Source organism: Scylla paramamosain, chromosome 32 (assembly GCF_035594125.1).
Source record: "Scylla paramamosain isolate STU-SP2022 chromosome 32, ASM3559412v1, whole genome shotgun sequence".
Classification (NCBI taxonomy): Eukaryota; Metazoa; Arthropoda; class Malacostraca; order Decapoda; family Portunidae; genus Scylla; species Scylla paramamosain.
The window spans coordinates 10,929,942-10,951,774 of NC_087182.1; the positions used below are offsets into that span (position 1 = coordinate 10,929,942).

Here is a 21,833-nt window from a genome sequence, read left to right on the forward strand (position 1 = left end):
GGGCGTATCTCCAAGACGGTCAGGAATATGAGTAGGGTGTTGCACCAATTGCTCTAGGTCGTGCAGGATAGCAAAGTTGAAGGCTAGTTCACCATTATGGTCAGTGAAGGGAGAGGAAAGCCAAAGCTGGTGGTGAACATTGAAGTCTCCAAGAATGGAGATCTCTGCAAAAGGGAAGAGGGTCAGAATGTGCTCCACTTTGGAAGTTAAGTAGTCAAAGAATTTCTTATAGTCAGAGGAGTTAGGTGAAAGGTATTCAGCACAGATAAATTTAGTTTGAGAGTGACTCTGTAGTCGTAGCCAGATGGTGGAAAACTTGGAAGATTCAAAAGCGTGGGCAAGAGAACAGGTTAAGTCATTGCGCACATAAACGCAGCATCCAGCTTTGGATTGAAAATGAGGATAGAGAAAGTAGGAGGGAACAGAAAAGGGGCTACTGTCAGTTGCCTCAGATACCTGAGTTTCAGTGAGGAAAAGATGATGAGGTTTAGAAGAGGAGAGGTGGTGTTCTACAGATTGAAAATTAGATCTTAGACTGCAAATGTTGCAGAAGTTATGAAGAAAAAGTTGAGGGGGTGTCAAGACACTTAGAGTTGTTGACAGAAAGGCAGTCCGACCTGGGGACATTTATGGCCCCCTCCCCAGATGGGGGCTCCCTGAACAGTGCTTTAGACCTCACTGGGAGTAATTATCGTTTCGGCAGGTGTCTACTGCCTCCTTCTGTGGTAGTAAAGAGGAGCCCTTAAACTATAGACCTGTGTCTCTAACAAGTGTGGTGTGCAAAATGTGTGAAAAATTTGTGAAGGATAAATTAATGCAGTACTTAGAAGGAAATGAAGTGATAAAGCAACAATTTAGGATTTAGGAGAGGGAGATCATGCGTTACAAACTTACTGAGATTTTATTCTAGAGTGGTGGATATAATGCAAGAAAGAGATGGATGGGCTGATTGTGTTTATTTAGACCTGAAGAAGGCCTTTGATAAAGTGCCACTCAGGAAATTGTTGTGGAAGTTGAAACATAATGGTGGGCTAAGGGGGGCCTGCTGAGATGGATGGAAAATTTCTTGACAAACAGAGAAATCAGAACGGTGGTAGAAGATCAAAAGTCATCATGGAGGGAAGTCATAAGTGGAGTACCCTAAGGCTCAGTACTTGCACCAATCATGTTTGCAGTCTATATAAATTATATGACGGAGAGTGTGAACAGCTACATGAGCCTTTTTGCAGATGATGCAAAGTTGCTGAAGAAAGTTGAGAGTGCAGAGGACTGTGGAACGTTACAAGAAGACCTGAACAAGATATCAGAGTGGAGTTATAGATGGGAAATGGAATTTAATTTAAAGAAGTGTAAAGTAATAGAATTTGGAAAAAGTACAAGAAGAGTAAAAGGAAATTATGTGTTGAATGGTGTAAGGTTGAGTGGAGCAGAAGAGGAAAAGGATTATATAAAGCATATGAGGGAGTAGAGGAGGTGGACTGGAGCAACTTAATGGTCTGGGATACATGGGACACTAGAGGACATGGAAAGAGCTAAAGAAGAGTGCTTGTAGAAGAGACATCAAAAAGTATAGTTTCCCATATAGAAGTATTGATGTATGGAACAGTCTGGATGAGGAGATAGTAAATGCAGAAAGTATACATGGATTCAAGGCTAAGTTGGATATTAAAATATATGGAGATGGGACAGCACGAGCATACCTCTTTTCCCATAAAGCACAACTAGGTAAATACACACACACACACACACACACACACACACACACACACACACACACACACACACACACACACACACACACACACACACACACACAGCCCTTCAGGATAAGCTGGAACAGAATCTAGGAAAAGATGGTGAAATTTTCAAGCTGAAAACAGAACTGGAGATCAGAGTGAGAGAACAACAAAATGCAGTGGTACCATCACTTATGAGTGCCCCAACTTAAGAGATTTTCGAGATCCAAGCCGTTGCTTGAACAATTTGCTTTGAGTTCCAAGCCAAAATCCAAGATACAAGCGAGCTTTGGCTATGCCACCACTAGTTGGCAGAGTGAGTGCCACAACATCTGCCTAGCATTTCTTGCCTCACTCTTTCACTTCCCATGTTTTTATATGTTTGTTATTTATAAATACATTTTATTTCAGTAAACCCTTGATATAACAAACACATATGGAGAGAGAGAGAGAGAGAGAGAGAGAGAGAGAGAGAGAGAGAGAGAGAGAGAGAGAGAGAGAGAGAGAGAGAGAGAGAGAGAAATTAATTATGGCTGTGTGACTGCCAGCTAGTGATCCTGACAATAGCCAGTGATTTGCTTTCTCTCTCTCTCTCTCTCTCTCTCTCTCTCTCTCTCTCTCTCTCTCTCTCTCTCTCTCTCTCTCTCTCTCTCTCTCTCTCTCTCTCTCTCATTTAAGGCCAAAGGGGATTCAGGAGTGTTAGGGAGCACAACACAGCAGGAAGATCAGGAGCTTTTTTAGGTTGGTACACTAATTATTTGTGGATTTTCAACATTTCTGTGTCTGTGTCTCAGACTCCACAAATGTTGAGAGCCAACTATATAGTGAATATAGTTATAACGCTTCACTATAGTGTTGTCGGATGGTATGATTATGCCTAAATATTTTTTTTTTTTCCCAGAAAGTGCTATTCTTATTTCAACTCTCCAACCAGCTTCTCATTCTCATCAGAAGAGATTTGTAACCCTCATTCCTTATTTCCTCAGACAAGTGGAAAGGAATGGCGACGAGCACTGATGAAAATAATGAAGCATCGTCTGAAGGGGCGGTCGAGGTGTGGGAAGCCGCGGTACCTAGCCATCCCCTCCAGCCCTTCACTGGTTTCAGATGTGTAAGTCAGACCCTGAGCTTAGGTCAAGTTGTGCTATCATAGGCTGAGCTTTGTGTGATGACATGTTGGATCACATTCAATATCTTGTTTATGAAAAGTTCTGACCACTTGTTAGGCAAGTCAAAAGAGGAATATTGCTTCTCTATTGGTGATAAATATTAGTGTGATGCCATAGCAGACTGAACTCATTACCCTGTGGTAAGAAGTTACATTTTAGTTGGTGTGCATAACTCACAGTCAAGAAGTCTTGGGTTCATATTCTACATAGGTAAAGACAAATATTGAGGTTTGGCTAATTACATGGTGTAGCTCCTGTTCATCAGGTAAAGAATAAGTACAGCATGTAAGCTGAAGAGCTGTGAGTTTCCTACTTGACAAAAACAGAAAGCTAGGAATTTCATGTATGTATTTTCCTAGTTTTGATACAAGAAAGGAGCTTTTGCTCATATTGTCCCATCTCTATAAGTACAGGTATCCAACTTTCCCCTAGTCATGAACTTGCATGGATCACACTGATCTATATTATTCCAGGGTTTTATGCTTCTTTAGGGAAAGCTGTGTTTCTCAGCTTTCCCTAAGAAGTGGTCCTCTTCAGCTTTCTTCTGTGTCCATTCATATCCATTTCATTCTACACACAATGGTCCTCTGTCTAGTTCTTCCACTCCCTTTTATCACTCTGAACACTGTAATTGTCTTTTTTTTTCTAAGATCAGGAGCTACAGCTTAGACAATCTTCATATGGTATGTCTGAAATTAGATACCATTTTGGTTGCTATCCTCTGTACTCTTTCAGTTTCCTTATACATTTTTTCTCATGATGAGTTTTGGCCATATTGTAACATTTTCTTCTTCATCATCTCTTCATTTACAATAAATGCCACTTATGTTCTTTAACAGCTTGAGAGTTTGTTCTTTTTTTATTTGTTTTTCTGGTAATAAGTGTTATACAGGGCAGCCTAGTGGCAGGAGAGTAAAAAGATAGAGTGAGAGACAAGGAAGCAGACAAATTGTGGCATGCAGAGTTGTAGTCAGTTTTATTGAAAGCCTAGTATGTTTATTATTTTATTTCCCTTACTTCCTATCATTTTGGCATATTGAAACCCCTACCACCACCCGCAAGAGCAAAAATCTTAGTTTACAATGATGCAGTTAAATTACAGCTGGCCTCTTCAGTGGACTTTGAGCAAGCAAACTAATTAAAAAATGTAATTAGTACTGACAAAGTCAGTGAGTTGAAATGTTGTTGATCACCCGCCCAGCCATCCCTCCATTCTACTTCCCAGTGTTTATTATTGTGAAAGTCCAGGCGCATGGCTAGTCTGTGGTTGCTCTGCGTCCTAGGACACAACTTACCCTCAACCTTACTCATTTGGTTGTTGTGTTGTGTGTGCATGGCGTCCATTTTGTGGAGCAGGCACTACTCTCTTCTTTGTCTTCGATCTTTTTTTTATATGTAGGAAGGACACTAGCCAAGGGCAACAAAAATCTAATAAAAGAATATGCCCACTGAAATGCCAGTCCCATAAAAGGGTCAAAGCAGTGGTCAAAAATTGATGAATAAGTGTCTTGAAACCTCCCTCTTGAAGGAATTCAAGTCATAGGAAGGTGGAAATACAGAAGCAGGCAGGGAGTTCCAGAGTTTACCAGAGAAAGGGATGAATGATTGAGAATACTGGTTAACTCTTCCGTTAGAGAGGTGGACAGAATAGGGGTGAGAGAAAGAAGAAAGTCTTGTGCAGCGAGGCCACGGAAGGAGGGGAGGCATGAAGTTAGCAAGATCAGAAGAGCAGTTAGCATGAAAATAGTGGTAGAAGACAGCTAGATATGCAACATTGTGGCGGTGAGAGAGAGGCTGAAGACAGTCAGTTAGAGTGGAGGAGTTGATGAGACAAAAAGCTTTTGATTCCACCCTGTCTAGAAGAGCAGTATGAGTGGAAACCCCCAGACATGTGAAGCATACTCCATACATGGACGGATAAGGCCCTTGTACAGAGTTAGCAGCTGGGGGGGTGAGAAAAATTGGCGGAGACGTCTCAGAACGCCTAACTTCATAGAAGCTGTTTTAGCTAGAGATGAGATGTGAAGTTTCCACTTCAGATTATAAGTAAAGGGCAGACGGAGGATGTTCAGTGTAGAAGAGGGGGACAGTTGAGTGTCATTGAAGAAGAGGGGATAGTTGTCTGGAAGGTTGTGTTGAGTTGATAGATGGAGGAATTGAGTTTTTGAGGCATTGAACAATACCAAGTTTGCTCTGCCCCAATCAAATTTTAGAAAGATCAGAAGTCAAGCGTTCTGTGGCTTCCCTGCATGATATGTTTACCTCCTGAAGGGTTGGACGTCTATGAAAAGACGTGGAAAAGTGCAGGGTGGTATCATCAGCGTAGGAATGGATAGGACAAGAAGTTTGGTTCAGAAGATCATTAATGAATAATAAGAAGAGAGTGGGTGACAGGACAGAACCCTGAGGAACACAACTGTTAATAGATTTAGGAGAAGAACAGTGACCGTCTACCACAGCAGCAATAGAACGGTCAGAAAGGAAACTTGAGATGAAGTTACAGAGAGAAGGATAGAAACCGTAGGAGGGTAGTTTGGAAATCAAAGCTTTGTGCCAGACTCTATCAAAAGCTTTTGATATGTCCAAGGCAGCAGCAAAAGTTTCACCAAAATCTCTAAAAGAGGATTACCAAGATTCAGTAAGGAAAGCCAGATCACCAGTAGAGCGGCCTTGACGGAATCCATACTGGCGATCAGATAGAAGGTTGTGAAGTGATAGATGTTAAAGAATCTTCCTGTTGAGGATAGATTAAAAAATTTCAGATAGGCAGGAAATTAAAGCAATAGGACGGTAGTTAGAGAGATTAGAACGGTCACCCTTTTTAGGAACAGGTTGAATGTAGGCAAACTTCCAGCAAGAAGGAAAGGTAGATGTTGACAGACAGAGCTGAAATAGTTTGACTAGGCAAGGTGCAAGCACGGAGGCACAGTTTCGGAGAACAATAGGAGGGACCCCATCAGGTCCATAAGCCTTCTGAGGGTTTAGGCCAGCGAGGGCATGGAAAACATCATTGCGAAGAATTTTAATACGTGGCATGAAGTAGTCAGAGGGTGGAGGAGAGGGAGGAACAAGCCCAGAATCGTCCAAGGTAAAGTTTTTAGCAAAGGTTTGAGCAAAGAGTTCAGCTTTAGAAATAGATGTGATAGCAGTGGTGCCATCTGGTTGAAGTAGAAGAGGGAAAGAAGAAGAAGCAAAGTTATTGGAGATATTTTTGGCTAGATGCCATAAATCACGAGGGGAGTTAGATCTTGAAAGGTTTTGACATTTTCTGTTAATGAAGGAGTTTTTGGCTAGTTGGAGAACAGACTTGGCATGGTTCCGGGCAGTAATATAAAGTGCGTGAGATTCTGGTGATGGAAGGCTTAAGTACCTTTTGTGGGCCACCTCTCTATCATGTATAGCACGAGAACAAGCTGTGTTAAACCAAGGTTTAGAAGGTTTAGGACGAGAAAAGAGTGATTAATGTACGCCTCCATGCCAGACACTATCACCTCTGTTATGCGCTCAGCACACAAAGATGGGTCTTTGACACGGAAGCAGTAGTCATTCCAAGGAAAATCAGCAAAAATACCTCCTCAGGTCTCCCCAACTAGCAGAGGCAAAACACCAGAGGCACCTTCGCTTAGGGAGATCCTGAGGAGGGATTGGAGCGATAGGACAAGATAAAGATATGAGATTGTGATCGGAGGAGCCCAACGGAGAAGAAAGGGTGACAGCATAAGCAGAAGGATTAGAGGTCAGGAAAAGGCCAAGAATGTTGGGCGTATCTCCAAGACGGTCAGGAATACGAGTAGGGTGTTGCACCAATTGCTCTAGGTCGTGGAGGATAACAAAGTTGAAGGCTAGTTCACCAGGATGGTCAGTGAAGGGAGGAAAGCCAAAGCTGGTGGTGAACATTGAAATCTCCAAGAATGGAGATCTCTGCAAAAGGGAAGAGGGTCAGAATGTGCTCCACTTTGGAAGTTAAGTAGTCAAAGAATTTCTTATAGTCAGAGGAGTTAGGTGAGAGGTATACAGCACAGATAAATTTAGTATGAGAGTGACTCTGTAGTCGTAGCCAGATGGTGGAAAACTCGGGAGATTCAAGAGTGTGGGCACGAGAGCAGGTTAAGTCATTGCGCACATAAACACAGCATCCAGCTTTGGATTGAAAATGAGGATAGAGAAAGTAGGAGGGAACAGAAAAGGGGCTACTGTCAGTTGCCTCAGACACCTGAGTTTCAGTGAGGAAAAGAAGATGAAGTTTAGAAGAGGAGAGGTGGTGTTCTACAGATTGAAAATTAGATCTTAGACTGCGAATGTTGCAGAAGTTAATGAAGAAAAAGTTGAGGGGGGTGTCAAGACACACAGGGTCGTCGACAGAAAGGCAGTCCGACCTGGGGACATTTATGGTCCCCTCCCCAGATGGGGACTCCGAGGCTGGTGTAGGAGTCGCCATGATGATTGTGTTGGTTGTGTGTTGCTGCCTGTTGTCCTTGGCCAGAGGGTAAGTTTGTGTTACTGTATGTTGCCCTTGGCCAGAGGATAAGTTTGTGTTGCTGTCTGTTGTCCTTGGCCAGAGGATAAGTTTGCATTGCTGTCTGTGTTCTGCTATCTGCTTTCTCTCCAGGCTCACAAATTTTAAGGGGGTTGAGCATGTCTTTGGAGAGATTGGAGACAAGTTGGACCAGAGAGCTATGATATTTTGTTTGGCAGTGGGTGGACACCCATTGTGGAAGGTTTGTCCATGAGGCATTATAGTTTTTTTTTTTTTTTTTTTTTTTTTTTTTCTTTAATTGCTACTTTGTTTTCTTTGTTCTGTAAAGTGTTCCAACTATTTCAGGAGACCATTCTTCAGTCCTTCAGCATTTTTAATATCCAGATCCATTTTTTGTGAGGTACTTTTATCAACAGCTTTTTGTATGTCCAAGTATGTCTGCCCAGCCATCTCTTTCTTGAATTATATGTTGTTTCAATAGAAACAACAAGCTCATGATATGATCTTTTTTCAAACTGAATTGTCATTTCATGAAAGTCCTGATTGAAACACTCAATCCATTTATTCTTCACAATTTTTTCACAGATCTTAGTAGCTACACTCATTAGTGATACTTAAGTGTAATTTAGTGTATCATCTTTATCATCTCCCTTATGTATTGTGATAATAACTGCCTTCTTCCAATCTTGAATCTTACCATCACTCAGGGAGATTACAATGATTACATGCAAAGTGAAGCTTACTATGGAGGTTGTTTCATTTTGAGCTGCCCAGTCCAGCGGTAATGCTATTCAAATGCTAATATCTCCTGAACTACACAACAGATCGTAACAAAATTAGCACCATATGATAGCACAACTCCCATTTTTATTTCTTCTAATGAGTGAAGTCAGTGGGTAACTTGCAAAAAGTAGAAGGATGTCAAAATGGTATCTCTTAAAAACTGCACAACCAAATTTCAATGAAACTTAAGAGGTGTCATGTTATAATTTTAATAAAATTCATTATGTCATCTATGAAGTACCACTATGCATGCGCAAAGTAAAAATTCCAACTTTTGAACTATTCAACTGATCAGGCTCAAATTTTTTTGGTAATAAGAGTAATAAAGTTATAACAGAAAAGCATGTCAAATTTGCAACACTACTGTGCATGTGCAAAATACAGTATAAAACTTTTTGTAAAGTTACTGTCAGTTTTCTGCAATTTTCACCAACTTCCTTTCGTTTCAATGATAGCAGATACATACCACAGAACACGGAATGAAATATCCTATCAAACAGTATATAGCACAACCATTAGGCTCTTACAAAGTTTCAAGGTAGAGTAATTTGAATATTAGGCAAGTGCATGATGTGCATGGTGCCTGAAATTGCCACCAACTTTTCAACTAATGAACTGATAAAGCTCAAATTTTGTAGGTAATAAGATCAATACAAGTTATGATGAAAAAGCATGTCAAATTTGCAACACTTCCACATACGCAAAATACATAATAAAACTTTATAAATCAAATATGAGTTTTCTGCAATTTTCACCAACTTATTTTTGTCTCAAGAAGAGCAGACATACCACTGAATGCAGAATGAAATTTTCTGTCCATTGGTATATAGCACAACCATTGGACTCTTGCAGTTTTGAGCTAGAGTGATTTGAATATTAGGCAAGTGCACAATGTGCAGGGTACTTCCACTGTTGCATTACTGACAGCTTCGCTTGTCATTCGCCTTCCAGGCATTTTACCAGTATATTGTATTTCCTAAGCAAGCTGTTCACTGCATTCCTGTTATATCCAGCTGAATATTCCATCTGTGGCAGGTGTTTTCCTTAAATCCATTTTCACCATCATGTTTCTTACACAGTTACCTGTATTTCAGTCAGGACCTTATTGTTTCATATGCCATTAAGTTGTAAGTTTTCTCTTGTGGAAACCTTATATAAACTTGCATTTGTTTCTTTCAGCCATAGTCTTTGAATTCTCATAATTAACTTATTGTACATTTAATTTATTAATTCCTTGCATTTTTTAGTTTTTCATGGACATATCTACAGAATAAGCTGGATTGATCCTTGCATTTTTCAGCTATATTCTTTAATATTTTCTCTTCTCTTTGTGGACTTCAACATATTTACTTGTATACATTTATTCCATAATTTAGTCTGTCTTCCTAATCTTTTCTATGCTTTCTTTCTATTGAATCTGTCCTTGAGTCAGTCTTTCTACCTTTCTCTTTCTCTACAATCATAGGTATGAATCTGCTTTCCTATAGATTTTTAATAAATTCTTCCCATTTTTCTTGGATTCCCTGTGTTGTAAAACATGGTACAGTTCTCAAATTACCTCCTAAGCTTCATTTGTTCTGTTGTGAAGTAATTAAACCTTTCTATTTTGTGTTTTTTTCTTGGTGCTACTTTGGCTTGCTATCTACTTGTCATGAACCTTCTTTCATATGTGATCTACACTTTATATTGCGATCTGCGGGTTATGAATCTACTTTTACTTTTTTTTTTTTTTATGTTGGAGGGACACTGGCCAAGGGCGACAAAAATCCAATAAAAAAAAAGCCCACTGAGATGCCAGTCCCATAAAAGGGTCCAAAGCAGTAGTCAAAAATTGAAGGATAAGTGTCTTGAAACCTCCCTCTTAAAGGAATTCAAGTCATAGGAAGGTGGAAATACAGAAGCAGGCAGGGAGTTCCAGAATTTACCAGAGAAAAGGATGAATGATTGAGAATACTGGTTAACTCTTACATTAGAGAGGTGGACAGAATAGGGGTGAGAGAAAGAAGAAAGTCTTGTGCAGCAAGGCTGCGGAAGGAGGGGAGGCATGCAGTTAGCAAGGTCAGAAGAGCAATTAGCATGAAAATAGCTGTAGAAGACAGCTAGAGATGCAACACTGCAGTGATGAGAGAGAGGCTGAAGACAGTCAATTAGAGGAGAGGAGTTGATGAGATGAAAAGCTTTTGATTACACCCTGTCTAGAAGAGTGGAATGAGTGGAACCCCCACCCAGACATGTGAAGCATACTCCATACATGGACAGATAAGGTCCTTGTGCAGAGTTAGCAGCTGGGTGGGTGAGAAAAACTGGTGGAGACATCTCAGAATGCCTAACTTCATAGAAGCTGTTTTAGCTAGAGATGAGATGTGAAATTTCCAGTTCAGATTATAAGTAAAGGACAGACCGAGGATGTTTAGTGTAGAAGAGAGGGACAGTTGATTGTCATCGAAGAAGAGGGGATAGTTGTGTGGAAGGTTGTGTCGAGTTGATGGATGGAGGAATTGAGTTTTTGAGGCATTGAACAATACCAAGTTTGCTCTGCCCCAATCAGAAATTTTAGAAAGATCAGAAGTCAGGCGTTTTGTGGCTTCCCTTCGTGAAATGTTTACTTCCTGAAGGGTTGGACGTCTATGAAAAGATGTGGAAAAGTGCAGTGTGGTGTCATCAGCATAGGAGTAGATAGGACAAGAAGTTTTGTTTAGAAAGTCATTGATGAATAATAAGAAGAGAGTGGGTGACAGTACAGAACCCTGAAGAACACCACTGTTAATAGATTTAGGAGAACAGTGACTGTCTACCACAAGGATTTCAGGGATTAAAATCTGTTCAGGAAGGCTGTTACCAATTGTGTAGTTTGGCAAGCTGCTATCAGGTGAACAATTCTCTCACATACAAGTTTTATTTCTGGAGCCTTTCAGAATACTGATGGTGATGAGATCTGTTATAACATGTTATGAACAAGTTTTGTAGCACAGTACTTTAGATCAGTAACACACCAGCACATTTAGAAGAATATTCAAAATATAAACAAACAAAGGCATGATTCAGAGCTCAATATGATAGTTCTGATTTATGCTGTGATCTTTACCTGCAGGATATAACAATGTGAATGACTTGTTTTACATCCTCCTAGCCACCCCAGTTTCTCCAGATGACTGAACCACCTAAGCACTTAACTCCTTTCTAGTATAAAGGCATCATCACACTGGGAAAATTTCTCCTAGCATGCTGCCTGTTTTTGCTAGTGGCTGGGCAAACTAAGCAGCAAATAATGTCATGCAGCTCGTTTTCTGCTGTTGGGAAGAATGGAAAATGGCTGTGGTGTGGGACTTGCTGAGAGTATTTGAAATCAAATGACCGTCATACTACAAGCTGTACATGTAAAATAAAAATATATTGTCATACTTTATGAGTAAAATTGTCAACTATAAAACTTAGAAAAATGAAGTATACGTGCAAGTGTGTGCTTGCAATTTGATTGTGTGGTGTGTGAAATTATTTATAGCTCTTATTTGACAGCTTCAACTAGGGAGATAAACAATGCGTCTTGATGGTGTCCTGTGTTAAGTTTTACTTGAGTGTGAAAGCTTGGCACAAATTAAATGAGCTATAGTGGATGCAGATTGTTAATTGGTACTCGGGGTGTTGGCTGTAGGACCTGTGCGTGCTGTTGCCACTTCAACCCTGGAGTGACTGACCATGGCCAGCAGGGCGCAGCCTGTGGAGACAAAGCCACACAGAATATTTGAGTTGTGAGTGAAGCAAAAGATTTATTATAGCATCCTTGTTCCATCATCAAATCAAAAGCCATTTTAAGAGTTGTGTATAATAACATCTAATTTTTTAATAATTAAGGCAAAATAAAGTGACTGAAGAGATGCTGGCTTAAGGTTTTGTTGTTGGAATGATAAGGCATCAACACAATGGCCCAGTCCCTGTGTGATGCCAAACTTGCTGTGTTGCCGGTCTCACCAGCAAAAATAGGCAGCATGGTGGGAGAAATTTACCCCTGTGTGACACTGCTTTAACATAAATGTTACACTCAGTGCTCTCATCTCTAAGGTGTTCCCTATTTATGAAGTACTTATATATACTATCATTACTTCAATATATATGCACCCTTATATATATATATATTATATATGTATGCACCCTTAGCTACCTACTTGAGGACAATAGCCTGGTATATAGATGATGCCAATTTGTATCCTTTACCACATATGTCTGTCTACATACAGGAATAGTGTGGTATGTGAGGGCCAGAGCAGTGTATCCTGGAGTGAAGGCAGTGAGGATGACCATCATCAAGAGGAAGAGGAGGAAGAGGAAGAAGAGGCACTTTTCTCACGCACAATCCTCAATGTGTCCCATGAGAGTGAGGAAGAGTCTCAAGATGACAGGGAGGGGGATGATAGAGGCTTCAGAGGGATAGAACCTATCATTCTTCCCACCTCCCCTCGTCACCAGATTCACTCAGTCATTGTACACCTTCAGGATGGTCATAGGTTGGTGATGCAGTGTTTGTAATCTGTAGTACAGTATTAACTGTTGTATTATGCAATACACTGATCCCTTGCTATACAATTGGGTTACATTCTGAAAAATACAGTCATAAAATGAATGCTTGTATAGTGAGTCAATTATAATGTGGTCAGTGGGGATGTGTTCCTGGACACCACTGGACCCAAGAGGTTTTTTTTTTTATAGATTTTCTGGCCATTGTTTTACAAAAAAGCACAGACACAATACAAACCTATCTCTTAAAAATTAAATAGGGAATGCTTTAAACAGTGAATAAATGAAAAGATATGTGGAAGACTTTCCTCTAGCTGGTGACCAGGTCATCTGGTGCAGGAGGGGAGCCAAACCCTCATATCTCCAGCTCAAACATTACAGAATATAGAAATGCAAAGATGAAGTTGCCACTAGCATGGCTCTGGCACTGACACAGGATGATTGCTTTGTGCTTGTGTTCATAAAGCAAAATTTAGTCTTCATATAACAAAATAAGTTCCCTAATAAAAACTAATTGTAAAAGCAAAATATCATCAAGTAACATATTGTATATTGTGTAATCAGTGTAGAGAAATGATTAAATATGTAAATTTAACTCCCAAGGACATGGATCTTGACCATGTGATTACAAGACAAAAAAAATATGAAGGGGCAGTTAAATTCAAAGGACCTGTGTTTATCTAAGAAATATGGCCTTGGTAATTTAAGTTGTGTTTTGCAATCTGATAACTTACTGCAATAGTAGTGGCAGTAGCCAGTCACTATGGATCACCCAGAACTTATTGCAACAGTGGTGGCAGTAGCCAGTTACTATGAATCACCGAGCTTATATCAGCCAAGCAATCTGGAAGGTTGTTTTTTTTTTTTTTTTTTTTTTTTTTTTTCTTTTTTTTTTATGTAGGAAGGACAATGGCCAAGGGCAACAAAAATCTAATAAAAAAAATGCCCACTGAAATTCCGGTCCCATAAAAGGGTCAAAGCAGTGGTCAAAAATTGATGAATAAGTGTCTTGAAACCTTCCTCTTGAAGGAATTCAAGTCATAGAAAGGTGGAAATACAGAAGCAGGCAGGGAGTTCCAGAGTTTACCAGAGAAAGGGATGAATGATTGAGAATACTGGTTAACTCTTGCGTTAGAGAGGTGGACAGAATAGGGGTGAAAGAAAGAAGAAAGTCTTGTGCAGCATGGCCGCGGAAGGAGGGGAGGCATGCAGTTAGCAAGATCAGAAGAGCAGTTAGCATGAAAATAGCAGTAGAAGACAGCTAGATATGCAACATTGCGGCAGTGAGAGAGAGGCTGAAGACAGTCAGTTAGAGGAGAGGAGTTGATGAGACAAAAAGCTTTTGATTCCACCCTGTCTAGAAGAGCAGTATGAGTGGAACCCCCCCAGACATGTGAAGCATACTCCATACATGGACGGATAAGGCCCTTGTACAGAGTTAGCAGCTGGGGGGGTGAGAAAAACTGGCGGAGACGTCTCAGAACACCTAACTTCATAGAAGCTGTTTTAGCTAGAGATGAGATGTGAAGTTTCCAGTTCAGATTATAAGTAAAGGACAGACCGAGGATGTTCAGTGTAGAAGAAGGGGACAGTTGAGTGTCATTGAAGAAGAGGGGATAGTTGTCTGGAAGGTTGTGTCGAGTTGATAGATGGAGGAATTGAGTTTTTGAGGCATTGAACAATACCAAGTTTGCTCTGCCCCAATCAGAAATTTTAGAAAGATCAGAAGTCAGGCGTTCTGTGGCTTCCCTGTGTGATATGTTTACCTCCTGAAGGGTAGGACGTCTATGAAAAGATGTGGAAAAGTGCAGCGTGGTATCATCAGCGTAGGAGTGGATAGGACAAGAAGTTTGGTTTAGAAGATCATTAATGAATAATAAGAAGAGAGTGGGTGACAGGACAGAACCCTGAGGAACACCACTGTTAATAGATTTAGGAGAAGAACAGTGACCGTCTACCACAGCAGCAATAGAACGGTCAGAAAGGAAACTTGAGATGAAGTTACAGAGAGAAGGATAGAAACCGTAAGAGGGTAGTTTGGAAATCAAAGCTTTGTGCCAGACTCTATCAAAAGCTTTTGATATGTCCAAGGCAACAGCAAAAGTTTCACCAAAATCTCTAAAAGAGGATGACCAAGACTCAGTAAGGAAAGCCGGAAGATCACCAGTAGAGCGGCCTTGACGGAACCCATACTGGCGATCAGATAGAAGGTTGTGAAGTGATAGATGTTTAAGAATCTTCCTGTTGAGGATAGATTCAAAAACTTTAGATAGGCAGGAAATTAAAGCAATAGGACGGTAGTTTGAGGGATTAGAGCGGTCACCCTTTTTAGGAACAGGTTGAATGTAGGCAAACTTCCAGCAAGAAGGAAAGATAGATGTTGACAGACAGAGCTGAAAGAGTTTGACTAGGCAAGGTGCAAGGTGTAATATCTGAGACATTACTTCTGTTACCTAACTTATTCTGAGTAAGTAGTTATTTCAGTGAGATCACTGGCATTCACTGATCATTAATTATCTGACATTTGGAAACTTGGCACTCTGGAAGACAATTTAATATCTGAGATGTTTGCTTCACTTGCCCTATTCATTCCTGTTTAACTTGGGCACTTAACAGAGTTTCATTATTATGAATCTTTGCAATCTAAGTGAAATGAGTTACTCAGGTAGTCTATAAGATAATCATAGTGTGGCAGATGCCATATCAGAGATTTCTAAGATATATAAATCTTGAAGGGAAGTTTTCTTAATATTTATCTAGGTATCTTACCTACATGTAGTGTTTTCCTTTGCCTGCTCAAGGGACACCATACAGAGAATTTCAGCAAGTAGGAAATACAGTACTTGTCATAAGTATTTGGACCCTCTGGTTGGGGGATCTAATACTTATGGCAAAAAAAGCATGGCCCTCTTGAGAGTGAACCATTTTATCCAAAAGTATCAGCCCTTACCATGACATCACTGCATCCCTCAGCTTCATGCCACTGACCCATAGGTGCCCTTCAGTTTGCCTTGGGAGCAGTAACCTGCCACAACTTGTTCCTCATCCTGGTGTATTATTGCACAGTAACACCTTGTGGTAATTCATTCTGTTAATATAGCTAAAACAAAAGAGTATTTATCTGAGACTATTGTGCAGATTATGAGCCTCAAGGAACCAGTTCATTCAGTTAGAGAAATAACTGAGCAGTTGGCAATATTCAGGACAATAATCAAGTTTCAGGGAGGAAGGGAATCATGATACACCTAAACCTAAAAAGTGGTCTGGGCGAACCAGAAAGACAACTAAAAGGGCTGTTACTGTCTTGAAGTGTGTGGAGATCTTGACATCAGACTCCATTGCATGCTTTAAGACATTAATGGCCCTCTTAATTGTCTTTCTGGGGCATTGAGACCATTTTTTAGGTTTAGGTGTATCATGATTACCTTCCTACCTGAACCTTGATTGTTCTGGATATTACCAACTGCTCAATTATTTTTCTAACTGAATGATTTGCTTCCTTGAGGTTCACAATCTGCATAATAGTCTCAGATGATTATTCTTTCATTTTAGCCTTATTAGCAAACAATTAACTATCACAAGATATTAGTGCATAATAATATGCCAGTATGTGGGACAAGTTGCTGCAGATTACTGCTCTCCAACTCTCCCCAAGGCATACTGAAGGGCAGCTATGGATCAGTGGCATGAAGTTGAGGGATGCAGTGACATCATGGCAGAGGTTACTACTTTTGGCTAAAATGGTTCACTCTCGAGAGGATCATGCTTTTTTCGCCACAAGTATCAGACCCCCCAGCCAGAGGGTCCAATACTTTAACGAGTAATGTACTGTGGTAGTATTCTTAGCCCCTGCCACAGATAATGTGCTTTGTTTCAGCCATCCTGTGTGGGATTGATAGCTTGGCATAGAGATTGATAGATTTATCTATCTGACCTAATTCCTTCTAGAATGGATCCTGAGGGGCTGGCCATGGCAGAAGACTCTGCCTCTCCTTGTTCAAGAATCTGTGCAAACACAATACCTTTACTAGCATCCTTTTCACACTTGGACTCTTTTACCTTATCTTTCCACCTTCCCATTGGCCTCCCTCTATTATTGGCATCTTCAGTCTCATTTATATATGCTTTCATTTCTAACTTTTTATTCTTTATCTTAGCAGTGTTGCAAAAACACTTCTGTTTGTTTCTTTCCATCTATTACACAACTTCACAGATCACTTAATTTTCACTAGTACTTATACCACATCTGTCATATATGCTGTAATTGCTTTCACCCTACCATCTTGTCACTAAATATAACCTTTCAAATAACTCATTTTCATAGGATGCATTTTTGATTGCTGTGATCTGTTTTATGTCCAGTTCTCTGATTCATACATTAATGGTGGCAACATGATACTATTCCTTAAAGCTTTTCTTATATTTATGTTTCTCTCTCTCTCTCTCTCTCTCTCTCTCTCTCTCTCTCTCTCTCTCTCTCTCTCTCTCTCTCTCTCTCTCTCTCTCTCTCTCTCTCTCTCTCTCTCTCTCTCTCTCTCTCTCTCTCTCATGCAAGTGATATCACTTATTTTTCTATTTGTTCCACCATTCCTACGTAACTCTGTCACTCAAATATGTCATCATGGCTTTTAGATTTTCTAGGCATCACACAGCAACTCAGTAGAACATTATGTTTAAAACAAACACAACTGTTTTGTAAGGTAAAGCAATGAGTGGTCACAAAAGATAACTGCCATATGTTAATATATCAAACACTGAATTTGTTATTCTGTGCTTTTAGAAACATGATAGGTTAACGTAAGTTACCACGTAGTAATTTTTTCCTGGATTATTTTTTCAGACTGACAGTTTGTGACAGTTTCAGTTCAGACAGTTTGTGCAATAAGATGCTCATGTCAGTGGGGGTTGTAAAGTTATTAGGTAATAACTGTATGAAAATAAATATGAAGAGATATTAGTGAAATAAGGAAGCTCTGTAGAATGCCCATTTTCCAATGAGCCTTGATCAGCTCCCATCACATTATTTGCCAACCATTATGCGACAACAGCAAGACTATGCCTTTCCTTCATGATCTGTGGGGAGGAGTTTACTTCCATGATGCACTCTCATCTTAGGGTGAACTGAATATAATAGCAAAGTACCTGAACAGAACAAGCAGGATTAGAATATTTGAACTGGGAAAGTGGAGGCTCTTTTACCACGGCCAGCTCCTTTTGGGATGCTCTTAGAATGAGCAGTTGGTCAAAAAGCTAGATAAATTTATTTAATCACTGCTTAACCTGAGGTTTATCCCTATATAATGCAATGGCAGACACTATGATTTGAAATATGTTTATGTACTCTGTGTATTTCATTGAAATAACAAGGGTAACTATATTTTGACATAATTTTTGAGGTTTGCAATATCTTAGTGTATTAGAAGATTGTTTTATATATCTAAACAACTACTCTGAAACCTCTCTCTCTCTCTCTCTCTCTCTCTCTCTCTCTCTCTCTCTCTCTCTCTCTCTCTCTCTCTCTCTCTCTCTCTCTCTCTCTCTCTCTCTCTCTCTCTCTCTCTCTCTCTCTCTCTCTCTCTCTCTCTCTCTCTCTCTTTTTTCCCAGTTGAAATATACACTTTTGTTGTATGTGATAAGAATGCCTAAGTTCTCAGTATATTTTGTTATGTTAGATTATTTGCAGATTTTGTACATTTACTTGAAAACCAAATGGAATTTTGTCAAAACCATATGGAATTTTGTCATCATATAGTTTGTTTTAATTTTAGTGACATTTGTGTATGCTTACAGGCAACTGGAGGAGGGAGCTTCAGGGACTGTGGTGGAGGAGTACACACAGCAGCTTCAAACACAAATCAACAAACTCAAGCAGATTCTTCAGGTATTTAGTATTACATTTTGTTGCTAAGAAGGAATAGAATGAGGTTGCGGTGAGATTGTTAGCTATGGTCTTTGTTTATGTTATCTGGTGCTTCAGTTTTAAATTTATTTATACTAAATTCTTATAATATTATGCCTGAAATCTCACTAGACATCAAACATACTGAGAGGCAGGTTTCATGCTCATGGATTAGTCATCTTTAGCTAATGACCCAAGACTGGTTGTACAGTTAATCTTTCATGTATACTGTGCTCAGAAGGTCAACTCAGGTCCTAGCCGGGAGCACCACGGAAGCAGCAGACAAGCCCGAACAGCCCATGAAGTGGGGAGAGTGTTACCCCGCCTGGAGAGTACACCTATCGTGGGCGAACGTGGATTGTTGCTTAACCTCTCCCCCATCATCACTCGCTCCTCACATGATGACACTGCTGTGATGGACAACAAGGAGAACCATTTGGTAGATCTTTAGCACTTCTTCATAAGCTTGAAATTTGTTTCTGTTGTAACCATGTATTAATCTATAACCATATTGAAGTTTAATTGCTCTTTGCGTCAATAATTTTGATTTGCAATCATCATTGACAGCATTTTTTCTTTTCTTTCAGTTTTCTTTCTTTTATTTTTCTAATTTTATTTTATTTTATTTTATTTTATTTTATTTTATTTTATTTATTAACTTTTTTTTAGGTTGAGAACCCAAATGGATATCAACATAAGGAAAGTTCTGGTGCAGGACAAACCAGGACTCCCTTTACACCATACCAGACCAACACTTGTCTCACTGGAGGTAAGACATATAAAACATTATCTTTTGTTATCTCCATACAGTAGGTATTTTTTTATTAAGCCATTGTTGTATTTTATTTACAGCAAATACAGTGCCAACCCCCTTTAATGAACGTTTCCTTAATGTATTGACATTCATATTAAAATCTGTACTTAATGAATTGAATTAAACTTGGATAGCAAATAAAGATTTCTATAATGAGCATGGATCATAGTTGTCATCTTTCAGAATTTGATATTTTCTATTTTGTTTACTTTGAACCTCACACTCTTATGTATGAGTATCGTAATTGATAGAGAATGACAACATAACTCACCATTACATGCTTTAAAATTAAGTTAAGTGAATACAGAAGTTGAGAGTTGAGATTCCAGTCAGATACCCAGTGTGCAGCCTCAGCATCATACTCTTCCTGTATAGCAGCATTTCATATCAGGGTTAATAGGGTTGAGTAGCATCATAAGGTGTTACATGATCTTCCAGTCTGCTTTGTTGACAGTAAATGGTGCGCAGCTGAGAGTGTCATCGTTGGTCATAAATCCCTGCAATGCTACTAACAGTTCAGTATTACTTGTTCAGTCAGTTACACTACAGTATCGCCCCCCCATGAGTTTCATGGTTTCTATTTTTCGTGATCCTCAAGTTTCTTCTTGAATCCTAAATTCTTACTATTCTGACTTTTACACATTATCTTCTTGAGTTTTGCACTGTCATCACATATAGGTCATGCATTCCTATCACTGGCATCACAGATAGTAAGAATAAATATATACATGCAGTGTATTGTATGTGCACTTCCATTTACAACTCACATACCTGAACATACAAATTTTTTGTTGATAAACTACTTGTTAGCCACAATACTAGTCATGCCAGCTTGCATGCAAGAGAGGGGGAGAGGAAGGCCAGTGATGGTGCCACTGCATTGTGAAAAAAAACATGCTAAAAGATGAGAGGTGTCTCACTACTGTGGCAGATATGATGGTGCTACACTACTACATCACACCAGATGAGTGTTGTTAGCCACAACACTAGTCATGCCAGCTTGCATACAAGAGAGGGGGAGAGGAAGGCCAGTGATGGTGCCACTGCATTGTAAAAAAAAAAGCATGGTAACAGATGAAAGGTGTCTCACTACTGTGGCAGATGTGATGGTGCTACACTACTACATCACACCAGATGTGAGAACAAAATACACACTCACACAATTATAAATGTGATAACACTGCATTTTTGCATCACAGTGGATGTGAGGACAAAATGCACACACACACACACACACACACACACACACACACACACACACACACACACACATATTATTTAGACCTGAAGGAGGCCTTTGATAAAGTGCCATACAGGAAATTGTTATGGAAGTTGAAGCATAATGGTGGGCTAAGGGGGGCCTGCTGAGATGGATGGAAAATTTCTTGACAAACAGAGAAATCAGAACGGTGGTAAAAGATCAAAAGTCATCATGGAGGGAAGTCATAAGTGGAGTACCCCAAGGCTCAGTACTTGCACCAATCATGTTTGCAGTCTATATAAATGGTATGACGGAGAGTGTGAACAGCTACATGAGCCTTTTTGCGGATGATGCAAAGTTGCTGAAGAAAGTTGAGAGTGCAGAGGACTGTGGAACATTACAAGAAGACCTGAACAAGATATCAGAGTGGAGTTATAAATGGGAAATGGAATTTAATTTAAAGGAGTGTAAAGTAATAGAATTTGGAAAAAGTACAAGAAGAGTAGAAGGAAATTATGTGTTGAATGGTGTAAGGTTGAGTGGAGTAGAAGAGGAAAAGGATCTTGGTGTTACAGTGACTGGGAACCTGACCCCAGAGAGACACATTAGCAAAATTACAGGAGAAACCTATAACTTGTTGAAAAGAATAAGGCAGGCCTTTGCATATATGGATGAAGAGATGGTCAGGAAGATGATCGGGTTGCTGATAAGACCTAGACTAGAATATGCAGCAGTAGTGTGGTCACCATACAAGAAAAAGGATATAAGGAAGTTGGAGAGAGTTCAGAGAGCAGCTATAAAGATGGTACCAAGTATCAGGGACTTGTCATATGAAGAGAGGCTGGAAAGGATACATCTACCAACATTGGAAAAGAGGAGAGAAAGGGGAGACTTCATTGCGATATATAAAGCATATGAGGGAGTAGAGGAGGTGGACCAGAGCGACTTAATGGTCTGGGATACACGGGACACTAGAGGACATGGAAAAAGGCTGAAGAGGAGTACTTGTAGAAGAGACGTCAAAAAGTAGTTTCACATATAGAAGTATTGATGCATGGAACAGTCTGGATGAGGAGATAGTATACATGGATGCAGAAAGTCTGCATATAGTCTGGATGCAGAAAGTATACATGGATTCAAAAGCTAAGTTGGATATTAAAAGATATGGGGATGGAACAGCATAAGCATAGCTCTTTTCCCATAAAGCACAACTAGGTAAATACACACACACAATTTTAGATG

General features: G+C 39.7%; 1 protein-coding gene across 4 annotated transcripts in view; it reads left to right on the forward strand.

Moving 5' to 3' along the window:
• Positions 1-21,833, forward strand: part of LOC135089179 (dystrophin-like) — a 58,853-nt gene that overhangs the window by 28,213 nt on the left and 8,807 nt on the right. For 3 of the 4 annotated variants that reach the window (XM_063984494.1, XM_063984495.1, XM_063984492.1), the window contains 5 exons: positions 2,723-2,847; positions 12,401-12,667; positions 18,468-18,558; positions 18,815-19,015; positions 19,246-19,345. In XM_063984494.1, the coding sequence (XP_063840564.1) occupies positions 2,723-2,847; positions 12,401-12,667; positions 18,468-18,558; positions 18,815-19,015; positions 19,246-19,345 (784 nt within the window). The remainder of the gene's footprint in view (positions 1-2,722; positions 2,848-12,400; positions 12,668-18,467; positions 18,559-18,814; positions 19,016-19,245; positions 19,346-21,833) is intronic. The other variant, XM_063984493.1, reaches the window with a different exon arrangement.